This window comes from Myotis daubentonii, chromosome 15 (genome assembly GCF_963259705.1).
Source record: "Myotis daubentonii chromosome 15, mMyoDau2.1, whole genome shotgun sequence".
Lineage (NCBI taxonomy): Eukaryota > Metazoa > Chordata > Mammalia > Chiroptera > Vespertilionidae > Myotis > Myotis daubentonii.
The window spans coordinates 5,366,239-5,380,899 of record NC_081854.1 but is presented as its reverse complement, the minus strand read 5'-3'; the positions used below and the strand labels follow the sequence as shown (position 1 = coordinate 5,380,899).

General features: G+C 48.4%; 4 protein-coding genes across 4 annotated transcripts in view; 1 reads left to right on the top strand and 3 right to left on the bottom strand.

Annotated features, from left to right (window-relative positions):
- Positions 1-14,661, top strand: part of LOC132216086 (zinc finger protein 883-like) — a 681,654-nt gene that overhangs the window by 479,898 nt on the left and 187,095 nt on the right. The gene's annotated exons all lie outside the window — the stretch shown is intronic.
- Positions 1-14,661, bottom strand: part of LOC132216080 (zinc finger protein 345-like) — a 325,901-nt gene that overhangs the window by 206,539 nt on the left and 104,701 nt on the right. The window lies entirely within an intron of this gene.
- LOC132216066 (zinc finger protein 850-like) overlaps positions 3,551-14,661 on the bottom strand; it is a 98,909-nt gene continuing 87,798 nt past the window's right edge. Inside the window, exon 2 of the mRNA XM_059665114.1 lies at positions 3,551-3,765. The gene's annotated coding sequence lies outside the window, so the exon portion shown is untranslated. The remainder of the gene's footprint in view (positions 3,766-14,661) is intronic.
- Positions 3,762-14,661, bottom strand: part of LOC132217161 (zinc finger protein 501-like) — a 43,599-nt gene continuing 32,699 nt past the window's right edge. Inside the window, exon 3 of the mRNA XM_059667264.1 lies at positions 3,762-6,469. Coding sequence (XP_059523247.1) covers positions 5,232-6,469 — 1,238 coding nt within the window. The 3' untranslated portion in view covers positions 3,762-5,231. The remainder of the gene's footprint in view (positions 6,470-14,661) is intronic.

Here is a 14,661-nt window from a genome sequence, read left to right as displayed (position 1 = left end):
CCAGCCTGAAAACAATCCTTAGCCCCTCACCCAGGCAGGCCAGGCACCCCAATGGGGACCTGAAGAGGCTGTGGCCAGCCTGCAAATAGCCATCAGGCCCTCACAAAGGTTGGCCAGGCACCCTAGCCGAGAGCCCCACACTGAAGGGGCTGTAGCCAGCCTGCAAATAGCCATCAGCCCCTCACTCAGGCTGGCCAGGCACCCCAGCGTATCGCCCACCCTGAAGGGGGTGTGGCCAGCCTGAAAACAATCCTCAGCCCCTCACCCAGGCAGGCCAGGCACCCCAATGGGGACCTCTACCCTGAAGAGGCTGTGGCCAGCCTGCAAATAGCCATCAGCCCCTCACTCAGGCTGGCCAGGCACCCTAGCAGGGACCCCAACCCTAAAAGGGCTGTGGCCAGCCTGCAAACAGCCATCACACCCTCAGCCAGGCTGGCCACAACCTCATGGGATGAGAGTCCCCGCTGGGGGGCTTCACCAGTCTGCAAACAGCCATCAGCCCCTCACCCAGGCTGGTGAGGCACCACAGCAGGACCCCCCCACCCTGAAGGGTCTTTGGCCAGTTGAAAACAGCCCTCAGTCCCTCACCCAGGCAGGCCAGGCACCCCATCGGGGCCCCCACCCTGATCCGGGAAACTCTTCAGGGCAAACCAGCTGGCCCCCACCCATGCACCAGGCCCCTATCCTATATAATCAAAGGATAATACTCAAATTGACCCTAACAGCAGAACAACTGAAAATGACTGGTCACTATGACACACATTGACCACCAGGGGGCAGACTCTCAATGCAGGAGCTGCCCCCTGGTGGTCAGTGCGCTCCCAGAGGGGGAGTTCTGCTAAACCACAAGCCAGGGTGACGGCTGCCAGTACAGCGGTGGTGGTTGGAGCCTCTCCCGCCTCCTCAGCAGCGCTAAGGATGTCCGACTGCAGCTTAGGACTGCTACACACCGGTAAGTGGACATCCCCTGAGGGATCCTGGGCTGCCAGAGGGATGTCTGACTGCCAGCTTAGGCCCAATCCCCCAGGGAGCAGGACTAAGCCAGCAGGTGGATATCCCTAGAGGTACCAGACTGTGAAAGGGCACAGACCAGGCTGAGGGACCACCTTGGGTGCACAAATTTTTGTGCACTGGGCCTCTAGTTAATATATAATACATACAAAGTAGTCAAAAGAATGTTTAACAAAAAAATACAGTTATTAACCAGGATAAGGATATAGAAACAATTCTTCAAAAACTATGTACAAATGACCAACAGGAACATAGAAAATGCTTTCCTCACTGATCAAGGTGGAATCCCTCAGGCTTCCTACAACACTACCAACCACAAGTCCTTCCCTGTGTATTTAGTACAGTAAGGAGTATTGGGACTTCAGGAATAGAAGGGAGCAGTGGAAACAGACCAACCCACCCCAGGACAGCAACTACCTAGGAAACTGGAAAAACAAGCAGTACCAAAGTCTACATGGGAGGACAGAGCACACCCTGGGGGATGGGGCCTGGAAAATGGCAAAGCCAAGTCCAGGTCACCGATGAGAGCGAGGGTCTTACCCAGGGAGGATATAAGTTCAAAGTTCTCCAGCATCACGTTCAGGTATAGCTGTCTCTGACCCTCATCAAGGAGGCTCCATTCCTCCCTGGAGAAGTACAGGGCAATGTCCTCAAAGGTCACACCAACCTGTCAGAATGGAGACAATTGAAACCATAGCTGTCTCTCTGAGAACCAGTAATTCTACTCCTTACACACCTTCCCCCCTCAACCTCCTCCAGGACCCCTGGTTACTGTGGATACCAAGCCCTAACGCTAGTGCAGGCTGCTCTCTCATCATAATCCCATTACTCACTGGCCTCAGCAGAGCAGCCCAGTTGATAGGAGACTGGTGGGGGAGGGGAGGGGAGAGAGCAATGCCATTTAAGGTCTGGGGCCCCAGCAGGGCCCCAGCCTTCCTGCCAGACAACACCACTGCAGTCTCCTAGATCCTGCCTCCAAGACAAAGCCTAGCGTGGGTTTACGCTTCGACTTAAAGTCCCCACACCAAATCGTCAGGACAATCAGCCCTCACTTCCTCCAGATGTGCTCACCACTGGGTAATGTTCATCCCCTTCCCATGTTCAGACCCAGGTTCACTCCCTCAGCTCTGCCCCCTTCCTGCTCCAATGCCACTGGATCTCGCTGGACTCACCCATGAACTTGGCATATGGCGTGTAGAGAGCTTGTAGTCCAGCAGGATACAGGGCCACCCCAGGCCGCTGATGGACCCCACAGCCGGGAAAGCCCCGAATGAGTCTGTGCCGTCCTCCCTGCAGCCTCTGATCTTTCCGTCAATACTCACAGCCCACACCTTCAGGGACCTTCACCCCCGTCCTCTGCCCTGCACCTGCTGTGTCCTCAGAAGCCACAACACTCCTCTCTCCCCTCCACCTTCCTCACGGTCCTCCACGCGGGACTGAGCTGCAGGACGGGACAGGCGCCCTCCCCAGGCTGTGGTGTCTGTGTGAGGAGGCGGTGAGGGCCTGGGGGACTCGCACTCACCTCAGCCCGTCTCCTCAGCGGGGGCGCCGCCATTGCCCTCTGTGGGCTGAGCGGGGCGGGAGTAGAAGCCGCTGCAGGAATGGCGGTCCCTGTCCCGGCTTTGGCGTGGGTCCGTGTGGCGACTCCGAGCTCCAATCCCACTTGTGAGCTGTGAGCATCACTGGCGGCTCCACCATTGGCTGTGAGGCGGGGAGCACCACCCTCCGGCCTTCTCCACGGGACTGTGCGAACAGGAAAACCTCACCGCCTGCGACAAAAACCCGAGAAAATGAAGCCCCGCCACAAGGATTACCGTTCCCGCCCTCCAGAAGGGGCCAAACAAAAATGCCTTCTCTGACCCTCCATTGGCTCCGCCTGATGCCATTCCATGCGTGGCCTTCTGGGTAATGTAGTTTCTAAGCGCCAAGGCCAAGATCCAGTATTCCTCAGTTGACTCTAAGGTTGGATTTAGGGGCAAATAGCCCAAGAACACACCAAGTACACTCAGGGTCCTCTAGCGCCTTCAGGGGAGGTGATTTCTGGGGCAAGTTTGTTTCTCCTGCACCTGCTTTATCCCTGCCCTATGTTGGCTAGCAATACTTGGCACTTTCTTCTCTTCGAAAGTAAAAGAAACAATAACAACAATAAGATTTATCCATAAAAAAAGAGATACTACTATATCTTTAATAAATCTCTAAGAATTTATGAAATTTTAATTAAAGCAGAAAAATACTTTTAAAAAAAGCAAAGTTCTCTATTACAATGGAAGGTAAATCCATTGTTACTAGGAAAGCTGTGAAGAATAGGGACAGATGAAATGAAGGTCATGAAGCAACTACTCAGTGACCGATATGGTCAGTATTATGAGTATAATTTGTTTCAGTTTCATGCACATGTCAATATTTAGAAAACAGTATACTTAACACATATAATTTACTCATTACAGCTATAATAAAAAGGCTCAGGATAAAAGAAATGTACGTTCACTTATTTTGGAACAACATGTTTTTCAAATCTATATTCAAATCACATTCTTTTCTTTTTTAAAATATATTTTATTGATTCTTTACAGAGAGGAAGGGAGAGTGATAGAGAATTTGAAACATCGATCAGCTGACTCCTGCATACTCCATACTGGGGATGTGTCCGCAACCAAGGTACATGCCCTTAACCGGAATGGAACCTGGGACCTTTGAGTCCGCAGGCTGATGCTCTATCCACTGAGCCAAACTGGTTAGGGCTCAAACCACATTCTTATGCCCTCTGGGCGAGTCTCAGTTCAGTGACAGAAAATGTAACAAATAATGAAGAACTTTCACCCAAACCCACTGGAATGTTGACTGGGTCTCAAAAGCCCCATCTCCGGCCTAAAGACACACTTTATTTTCCTCTTAGTTTTGCTGCCAGCGCACCAATGGCTCTGATGGGAATATCTGAGAAGCTACAAGAAACCACAAAACCTCTTGATTATAATCAATGACAATGACTGCTGAACAGAAGATAAACATGCCAGGAGTCCCGCAGATCTGTGTACAGACCGCTCCTGTAGTCTTTTCTCAAAAAAAGTTCTGGGTGCAGGTTTAGCTGAAGTCCACTCCCTGTAATGGAATTAGGTCAGTATTTCTGCAGTGAAGGTCCTCACTGCGATGGTCCTCCAACCAGTGCCCGTCACCCATGGAATTGAAGGCATTAGAGCACATGGCCCTCTGCAACACCTGGGGAAAAGAATCCCTTCAAATGTCTTAGCATCCCTTGAAAACAAAAATAATCACGCTGCTCCCAGACATACTTGAGGTTGTCACAGCTACCCCCTCTTCTGAGTGACTTCTGTGTCTCAAAACATCCATTTTCACATGAGGAATAGAGTCCACATTGTTTCCTGCAAAATTATGGGCTGCACTGTAAATTTGGCAAAAACTGCTGAGCTAATTTCTACACCATAGTCTTTCCCCAAGGGCAAAAATGTTTGAGACCCCATAAAAGTTTTCCAATCATCATGAGTGGAGAGCCCAGAACTTCTCATAAACTAACCCACACAGTAAATAGAACACCCAGCATTAAAGAAGTCCTAGGAAAAAGCCTTCATTATTTTTCAAAGAAAGAGACCTGAGACCGGCAGTTCTCCCCTTGATGACTTAGGCACTCAATAAATAAACTCAACATTAGCATGTAGGAAAGTGTGTCCCTTAAAATGGCAGATCTTCTGCATAAAGTTTATTGGCACCAATAGTAATCAGTCCTATGTGGCGACTCATGGCAGGGATACGAGAACTAAGGGATGAGGTATTCCTATTTTCTTCAACGATTTAGACAACACAGTTAGCTTCCCTGGGCCCATGAGGATGGTGATTGATGCCATCTATAGGGACTTTATAGGACGCTATAATATAGGTGGATCAGGGGAAATACCTTCAGTAACAGAAATATGCAGTGACAGAGATCTGGCAGGAATCTCTGTATGTTAGAAAGTGCAACATAGATACGCATACTTCCAACATAAAAAGAAATAGAACACCAGAAACAGTTGTGGGGACGTTACATAATGTCGATGATCAAATATATGAGATATAATTCAAACTAATGAGACTTTACTTATTTTCTTATACAATTGTTAAGTCCTAAGTAACAAACTACATTTCCTACACATCTAAAAACCTTATCACAGCCGGAATCTTTTCTGTAAAGCTAACTTACAAATTAGACTGAGAGATATCTCCCATTAATTGCACTCATAACCGCTTTCTCCAGTGTGAGCTTTGCGATGATATTGAAGACCTTTCCTACTTTTAAAAGATTTCCCACATTCACTACATTTATAAGGCTGTTCTCCAGTGTGAACTCTCTGATGAGCACAAAGGTAAGTACTAAAGGTAAAAGACTTTCCACATTCCCTGCATTTATAAGGCTTTTCTCTTGTATGAACTCTCTGATGATTATGAAGGTAGCTGCTAGTGGTAAAAGATTTCCGACATTCAATGCATTGATAAGGCTTTTCTCCTGTTTGAACTCTCTGATGATATTGGAGACCAAAGCAACGGGTAAAAGACTTTCCACATTCACTGCATTTATAAGGCTTGTCTCCTGTGTGAACTCTCTGATGATATTGGAGAGCAGCGCGACGGGTAAAAGACTTTCCACATTCATTGCATTTATAAGGCTTTTCTCCTGTATGAACTATCTGATGATGACGAAGAACACTGTTCCAGGCAAAAGATTTCCCACATTCACTGCATTTATAAGGCTTTTCTCCTGTATGGACTCTTAGGTGATTATGAAGGTCGGTGTTCCTGGCAAAAGCTTTCTCGCACTCACTGCATTTATAAGGCTTTTCTCCAGTGTGAACTCTCTGATGACTACGAAGGTGACTCTTAGTGGCAAAAGATTTCCTACATTCACTGCATTGATAAGGCTTTTCTCCAGTGTGAACTCTCTGATGACTACGAAGGTGACTCTTAGTGGCAAAAGATTTCCCACATTCACTGCATTGATAAGGCTTTTCTCCTGTGTGAACTCTCTCATGATATTGGCGACCAGTGCCTCTTGGACTGCTTTTGGTCTGAAGAGGATTTAGGTGGAGATGTCCTAATTCAGTAAGGACACCCTGTCCAACCTCCCCGCAAGTGAAACGATTCTGGGACACATTTAAATTGCAGCTGTTTGCAAGTGAGGTCCTGTCCAACCCTCTAATGAAAGTCTTCTCTCTCACATGCTGCTGGTGAAATTTTACACTGAAGTAAAACCGTTTGGCACATGCCCCACACCTCAACAGTATCTGTCCATGTTGTGTTCCCTGAAAATCCATCATGTGGAAAATATTTCCCAAGACTATTCCACAACTCTCACAGGGGTGGCTCTTCTGGGAAGACAAGGCTACCTTGGGATTCCTTGCCTGTGACACTCTTACAGAAACCTTCTGTTCCATCGGTACCTCCACATTCTCTGCTCCACAGCAGCAACCTGTACAAAAGGAAATGCTGGTGAGGTACATGTTGACCTTATGAGAACTTACTGAATGAGGTCACCCTGAATCAGTAAGGACACCCTCCCCAACCTTCCCGCAAGTGAAACGATTCTGGAACACACTGAAATTGCAGCTGTTTGCAAGTGACATCCTGTCCAACCCTCTAATGAGAGTCTTCTCTCTCACATGCTGCTGGTGCAATTTTACACTGAAGTCAAGTCTCTGTGGACCCAGACTCGTACGGGAGAAGTGGGACTATCTGGCATCGGTCGGAACTCGAGGGCAGCTTTCTCTCGGAGGTACTTACGGTTTTACTTCAGTGTAAAATTTCACCAGCAGCATGTGAGAGAGAAGACTTTAGAGGGCTGGACAGGATCTCACTTGCAAATAGCTGCCATTTCAATGTGTTCCAGAATCGTTTCACTTGCGGGGAGGTTGGGCAGGGTGACCTTATGAAAACATGACGATTGTTTATCTGTCATGACTAGGCATGATTTCATGGAAAGATTTTCAAGATGAGTGAGTTAGACACTGAGGAAACTGCTGTTGTAAATAATGTGGCCCCAAAAGTCAGTCGATGATGGAAATCTCATCGAGAGGGACAGAAGCACAGGAGTACATACAAAGAGAGGATACGGAGCAACCAAGATGGTGACATAGGTAAACACTGGAGTTTGGTGCCTTGCACAACCACTTCAAAAATACAGCTAAAAGACAGAAAGGACATCACCCAGAACCACAGAAAGGCTGGCTGAGAGGAAATTCTACAACTAGAAGAAAAGAGAAAAGCATACCGAGACTCAGAGGAGGTGCAGTGCGGAAGTAAAATACTAAGGTACAGAGGCCGTGCGGGCTGGCTGCTGAGGGAGCGGTTGTCTTTTTCAAATGGGAGGGAGATTCAGGCTCTGAGCTCCAGTCCCGGGCGAGTCTCTGTGGACCCAGACTCATACAGGAGAAGTGGGACTGTCTGGCATCAGTCGGAACTTGAGGGCAGCTTTCTCTAGGAGGAACTTGAAGCAATTGCTGGGACACTAAGAAGCGGGGCCTCTGAAGGCAGGACTGAGAGCAGCCATAACTGCTCCCTCCGCTTGCCCTGTTGATCCCCTGGGACCCGCCCCGCCCAAGCCTTGCGCAGAGTCGTTTGCTGGATAGCCTCAATCACAGGCTAGATTAGCACCTGCCTAGTGAGCCAGGACAGAAGTTGTCCCACTGCAGACACAGCTGATTCTCACTGCCAATGGGCCTGGAGGTCAATCCCCAGTGTTACCTACAACAATCAAGGCTTAACTACAACAAGACTGTGCAAAAAGACCACAAGGGGGTGCACCAAGAGTGTCCTCCTCAGGTAATTAGGGAGGCTGAACCACTGGGCCCTAGAGGACACTTAGAACAGAAAACCACTTTATCAACACAGGGAAGCATAAAAAATGCAGAGACAAAGAAACAGGACACAAATAACAGAAATGGAGGAAAGCAAACGCTAGATATAGAGTTCAAAATCACACTTTTAAGGTCTTTCAAGAACTGTCTAGAAGCCACCAATAAATTTAGTAAGACCTTCGAAAAAACTGGTGAGACCGCTGATAAATATAGTGAGATCCTCAAGAAATCTAGTGAGACCCTCAATGTTGTGATAAAGGACCAACTAGAAATTAAGCATACACTGACTGAAATAAAGAATATTATACGGACTCCCAACAGCAGACCAGAGGATCGCAAGAATCAAGTCAAAGATTTGAAATATGAAGAATCAAAACCACCCAACCGGAAAAACAAAATGAAAAAAGAATCCAAAAATACAAAGATAGTGTAAGGAGCCTCTGGGACAGCTTCCAGCGTACCAACATCTGAATTATAGGGGTGCCAGAAGAAGAGAGAGCAAGATATTGAAAACCTATTTGAAGAAATAATGACAGAAAACTTCCCCTACCTGGTGAAAGAAATAGACTTCCAAGTCCAGGAAGTGCAGAGAACCCCAAACAAAAGGAATCCAAAGGGGACCACACCAAGACACATCATAATTAAAATGCCAAGGGCAAAAGACAAAGAGAGAATCTTAAAAGCAGCATGAGAAAGAAAGTGAGTTACCTACAAGGGAGTACCCATACGACGCTCAGCTGATTTCTCAACAGAAACTTTGCAGGCCAGAAGGGAGTGGCAAGAAATATTCAAAGTGATGAATGCCAAGAACCTACAACCAAGATTACTTTATCCAGGAAAGCTATCGTTGAGAATTGAAAGTCAGATAAAAAGCTTCACAGATAAGAAAAAGCTAAAGGAGTTCATCATCACCAAAGCAGTATTATATGAAATGCTGAAAGGTATCTACACTAATAAAAGAGAAACATGGTAATTGGCATTCGACCGCTACCCTTCCCATTGGTTAATCAGCGAGATATGTAAATTAACTGTCAGTCAAGATGGCGGCCCGCAGCCAGGCAGGTTGAAACTAAGGTGAGGCTTGCTTGCCTCAGTGAAGGAGGAAACCAACGTTCCCTGCCTGCAGCTGCAGGCCTCTGAGCCTGCAGTTTCAAACATTTTAACAAATACCGCTGGACTTCAGCCAGCAGGATTGCAACAGTGTAAGCAAAGGCCAGAAACCTGCTTTCAGCAACGGAGGCCTAAGAGCTGGAGCCAAGCCTCAAGCTAAAGCTGGCCCAGAATTAAAAAAAAAGGAAAAAGGAGCAGTTGGGAGCTTCAGTCACCCCCAGCCTGAAAACAGCCCTCAGCCCCTCACCCAGACTGGCCAGACACCCCAGTGGGGACCCCCACCCTGAAGGGTGTGTGACCAGCTGCAAACAGCCATCGTCCCCTCACCCAGGCTGCCCAGGCACCCCAGTGGGGACCCCCACCCTGAAGGGTGTGTGACCAGCTGCAAACAGCCATCATCCCCTCACCCAGGCTGGCCAGGCACCCCAGTGGGGACCCCCACCCTGATCCAGGACACCCTTTAGGGGAAACCAGCCAGCCCTGCTCGTGCACCAGGCCTCTATGCTATATAGTAAAAGGGTAATATGCCTCTCAGCACCGGGATCAGCGGAGCCGAGAGGCCTCCCGGCACCGGGATCAACGTGACAGGGGGCAGCGCCCAAACCCCCTGATCGCCCTGGGGCTCTTTGTGTTACAGGGTGCGGCACCCCAACCCCCCCCCCCCCCCACGGGTCCTGCTCTGTGTGTGATGGGGTAGAGCCATAACCTCCCCATCGGCCCTGCCCCTGTGGGTGATAGAGGGTGGCGCTGCAACCTCCCCATTGACCCTGCCTTGAGTGTGACGGGGCAGTGCCCCAACCCCCCAATTGGCCCTACCCTGTGCGTGACTGAGGGTGGCATCGCAACCTCCCAATCCGCCCTGCTCTGTGCATGACAGGGGGCAGCGCCCCAACTCCCCGATTGGCCCTGCTCTGAGCCCGACCAGGGTCGGCACCTAGGGATTGGGCCTGCCCTCTGCCACCTGGGAGCAGGCCTAAGCCAGCAGGTCGTTATCTCCCTGCGAGAGGGCACAGGCCCGGCTGAGGGACCTCCCCCTCCCCCCCGAGTGCACAAATTTTTGTACACGGGGATCTAGTCCTTTAAGAAGAGAAAGAAGAAGAATAAGGTAAAGATACAAATTATGAACAACAAATACACATCTATCAACAAGTGAATCTAAAAATCAAGTCAATAAATAATCTGATGAACAGAATGAACTGGCGATTATAATAGAATCAGGGACATAGAAAGGGAATGGACTGGCTATTCTTGGGGGAAAAAGGGGTGTGGGGGATGCGGGAAGAGACTGGACAAAAATCGCGCAGCTATGAATGAGGACAGTGGGTGGGGAGTGAGGGCGGAGGGTGGGGTGGGAACTGGGTGGAGGGGAGTTATGGGAGAAAAAAGAGGAACAAATGTAATAATATGAACAATAAAGATTTAAAAAAAAAAAAACAAAGAAAGGATGCGTCTACTCATTGTTCTTGCACAAACAGCTTCCTCTAGGACAGTGGTTTTCAACCTTGGCTGCACATTAGAATCGCCTGGGAATAGTTTTAAAATCCTGATTTCTGTGCCTGATCCTCTGGAAATTCTCTTTCTTTGTGACTAATGTTGTGGCCCCACCCCATAACAAAGAATCAGAATTTCCGGAGGATGAGGCCCAGAAATCAGGATTTTAAAATGATTCCCAAGTGGTTCTAATGTGCAGCCAAGGTTGAGAATCGCTGCTTTGGGCTCTTACGTTCTGACCATGTGAGTCTTGTGGAATAATTTAAAGCTGCTCAAAGCCATAAAAAGTAATTATATTAGATCACAGGATATAGAACTTCAATATAATAACACCTGTGCTCTTCAAGGTGCTGCAGGCATGGACCAATGTTGGCTTGCAGTGAAGAGAGACCTGTGAAAGAGGCAGAGGTGCAAAGTCCAAGGAAGTTAAGGTTATCCATGAGCTGGGAATCTAAGTAGAAATGATCAAAATTAGAACTGAATAGTTGGCAAAGTATCAACAATAAGCAGAAAGAAGCATAAATCGGGTGAGGACTGGGCAACTGTAACAAAACACTGGGTTTCTAGGTATGAATGTAACAAAGGCCAGTCGTGAATTCCTCCCCAATGACCATTCCCCAAAGAATGACTGCCGGGGGTTCCACTGTGTCATTCATAAAGTCATCTTTCTTCTGTGATGCACAAATGATTCTTCCCCTTCAATCCCATTTGAGCCATGGCATCAGATAAATGATGCACATCTTCAAAAAAGGAGAAAAGTTAGATGGTCAACACTGTGGTCAACAAAGGACAAATGAGGTCACAGTCTAAAGACCTATGTGAGTGACATCACTAAGTGGCAGGATCAGAGAGATGAGCTTCTTCCCCCTTCCCAGTGCAAATGGACAGCTTTCCATGAACAAAAACCCATAGGAAATGGGAATAAGAGTACCATGAAGACAAACAGTATTACAGACACAAATAGAGGAGAACTGTACAGAAAGGATGAGTGGAAAGACTGGGTGAACAAATATATTTGAAGATACCTACAGTCAAAAACAAGGGTCAGAGTTATCTCTAGCAGCCACTGCGCTTCAGCTATCATTGATCCTAGTGGCCAGTTCTACAACAAAACCTGGAAATTTGCGTGTTTAAAAACCACAGAATGCCTTGGCCAGTATGGCTCAATTGGTTGGAGCATCGTCCTGAGTACCAAAGGGTCAAGGATTCAATTCGCAGTCAAGGCACATAACAGTCAGTATGTGCTTTCCATTTCCAGTTATCTTGTGTACAGAAGGCAGCCAATTGATGTTTCTCCCTCTTTGATGTTTGCCTCTCTCTCTCTCCATCTCTATTCCTCTCTATCTGAAAGCAATAATAAATATATAAATAAGAATTTCAATTTTTTGGTGTGATGGTAAATGGGGTTTCTTTTTTAGTCTCTCTTTCTGTAAGTTCACTATTGGTGTATAGAAATGCCAAAGATTTCTTGGCATTAATTTTGTATCCTGCTACATTGACCAATTCGTTTATTACATCTAATAGTTTTTTGATGGATTCTTTAGGGGTTTTTTTATCATGGGAAATTACATGTCATCTGCGCATAAGGACCGTTTTATTTCTTCTTTTCCAATTTGGATGCCTTTTATTTCTTCTACTTGTGTAATCTTAATGGCTAATACTTCCAGTACTATGTCGAACAAGAATGGTGAGAGTGGGCATCCCTGTCTTGTTACTGTACTTAAGGGAAATGGTTTTAGTTTTTGCTCATTGAGTATGATGTTGGCTGTGGGTTTATCATATATCGCTTTTTAAAAATATATATTTTATTGATTTTTTTACAGAGAGAAAGGGAGGGGGATAGAGAATTAGAAACATCGATGAGAGAGAAACATCGATCAGTTGCCACCTGCACACTCCCTACTGGGGATGTGCCCGCAACCCAGGTACATGCTTTTGACCGGAATTGAACCTGGGACCCTTAAGTCCCCAGCCCGACGTTCTATCCACTTAGCCAAACCAGTTAGGGCCATATATGGCTTTTATTATGTTGAGGTATAATCCTTCTATTCCCACCTTGCTAAGAGTTTTTATCAAAAATGGGTGTTGGATTGTGTCAAATGCTTTTTCTGCATCAATTGATAAGGACCTGCTCATCTCAATTTGTTTATGTGATGTACCACGTTTATCAATTTGCGGATATTGTACCATCCTTGCATCCCTGGGATAAATCCTATTGGTCATGGTGTATGATCTTTCTGATGTATTGCTGGAACAGATTTGCCAAGTCCATGTCACTGGTGACAGTGAGGGTCTTACCCAGGGAGGACAGAAGTTCCAAGTTCTCCCGCATCACATTCAGGTACAGCTGTCTCTGACCCTCATCAAGGAGGCTCCATTCCTTTCTGGAGAAGTACAGGGCAATGTCCTCAAAGGTGACCCCAACCTGTCAGAATTGAGACAATTGAAACAGAGCTATCTGAGAACCAATAATTCTAGTCCTTACATGCTTTGCCCCCCTCAACCTCCTCCAGGGCCCCTGGTTACCGTGGATACCAGGCCCTAATGCCAGTGCAAGCTGCTCTCTCATCACAGTCCCATTACTCACTGTGATGGCCCTCAGCTGAGCAGCTGGGTTGGGTGGGAAGGATTGGGGGAGGGGAGGGTAGAGGGCAATGCCATTTAAGGTCTGGGCGATGCCTGCAGGGCCCCAGCTTTCCTGCCAAGCAACACCACTGCAGTCTCCTAGATCCTGCCTCCAAGACAAAGACAAGCATCGGCTTATGCTTCACCTTTAAGTCCCCACACCAGGTCCGGGACCATCAGCTCACACTTCCTCCAGATGTGCTCACCACTAGGTAAAGTATAACTAACCCCTTCCTGTTAGGTTGGAGAGAGCCCAGGTTGGGATACATGCAGATGTGTGACGATAATGGACTCCCCCTGGCATTTCTAACAGATCAGCATGCCAGACACAGATACTGGCTTCTCCATGACCCCCACACAGATACTGACTCATTCCTGAATACCTTGCTGACCCCCTGCAACTTCCTCAACTGAATACCTCAGGTCATGCCCCTCACCCAACCGCAGTATAAAAAAGCGCCCCCCTACCTGTTGGCGTGAATCCACATGCCCTGCCCTTGCGGGTACGTGGGTCTCCCGGGGACACAATAAACTTTACTTCCTTACTTCCTTTTCTGATCAACTCTCTTTTTTTCCTTCGCCGCCTCCTCAGCCACCTAACCTAACACTTCCCATGTTCAGATTCCAGGTTCACTCCCTCAGCTCTGCCCCCTTCCTGCTCCAATGCCACTGGATCTCGCTGCACTCACCCATGAACTTGGCATATGGCGTGTAGACAGCTTGTAGTCCAGCCGGATCCAGGACCCCCCCAGGCCCCTGATGGACCCCACAGCCGGGACAGCCCCGAATGAGGCTGTGCCGTCCTCCCTGCAGCCTCTGATCTTTCCGTCAATATTCACAGCCACATCCTCAGGGACCTTCAGATGCAAGTCACCCCCGTCCTCTCTGCCCTGCACTTGCTGTGTCCTCAGAAGCCACAACACTCCTCTCTCCCCTCCGCCTTCCTCCCGGTCCTCCACGCGGGACTGAGCTGCAGGACGGGACAGGCGCCCTCCCCAGGCTGTGGTGTGTGTGTGAGGAGGCGGTGAGGGCCTGGGGCACTCAACTCACCTCAGCCCGTCTCCGCAGCGGGGGCGCCGCCATTGCCCTCTGTGGGCTGAGCCGGGCGGGAGTAGAAGTCGCTGCAGGAATGGCGGTCCCTGTCCCGGCCCTGGCGTGGGTCCGTGTGGCGACTCCGAGCTTCAATCCCACGTGTGAGCTGTGAGCACCACTGGAGGCTCCCACCATGGGCTGTGAGGCGGGGAGCACCACTCTCCGTCCTTCTCCAAGGGAGTGCGGACACGGAAAACCTCACCGCCTGAGACAAAAACCTGAGAAGACAAAATCCCGCCACAAGGACTCCCCGTCCCGCCCTACAGAAGGGGCCAAATGGAAATGCCTTTTCTGAGCCTCCATTGGCCTAGCCTGGTGGCATTCCTTGCATGGACTTCTGGGTAATGTAGTTTCTCCGTTCCAAGGTCAGGATCCTGTATCTCCTAGCAGCATCCAGGACTGGATTAAGGGGCACAGAGCCCAAGACCACACCAATACATTAAGTGTCCTCCAGCGCCTTCAGGGGAGTTGATTTCTGGGGCAAATTTGT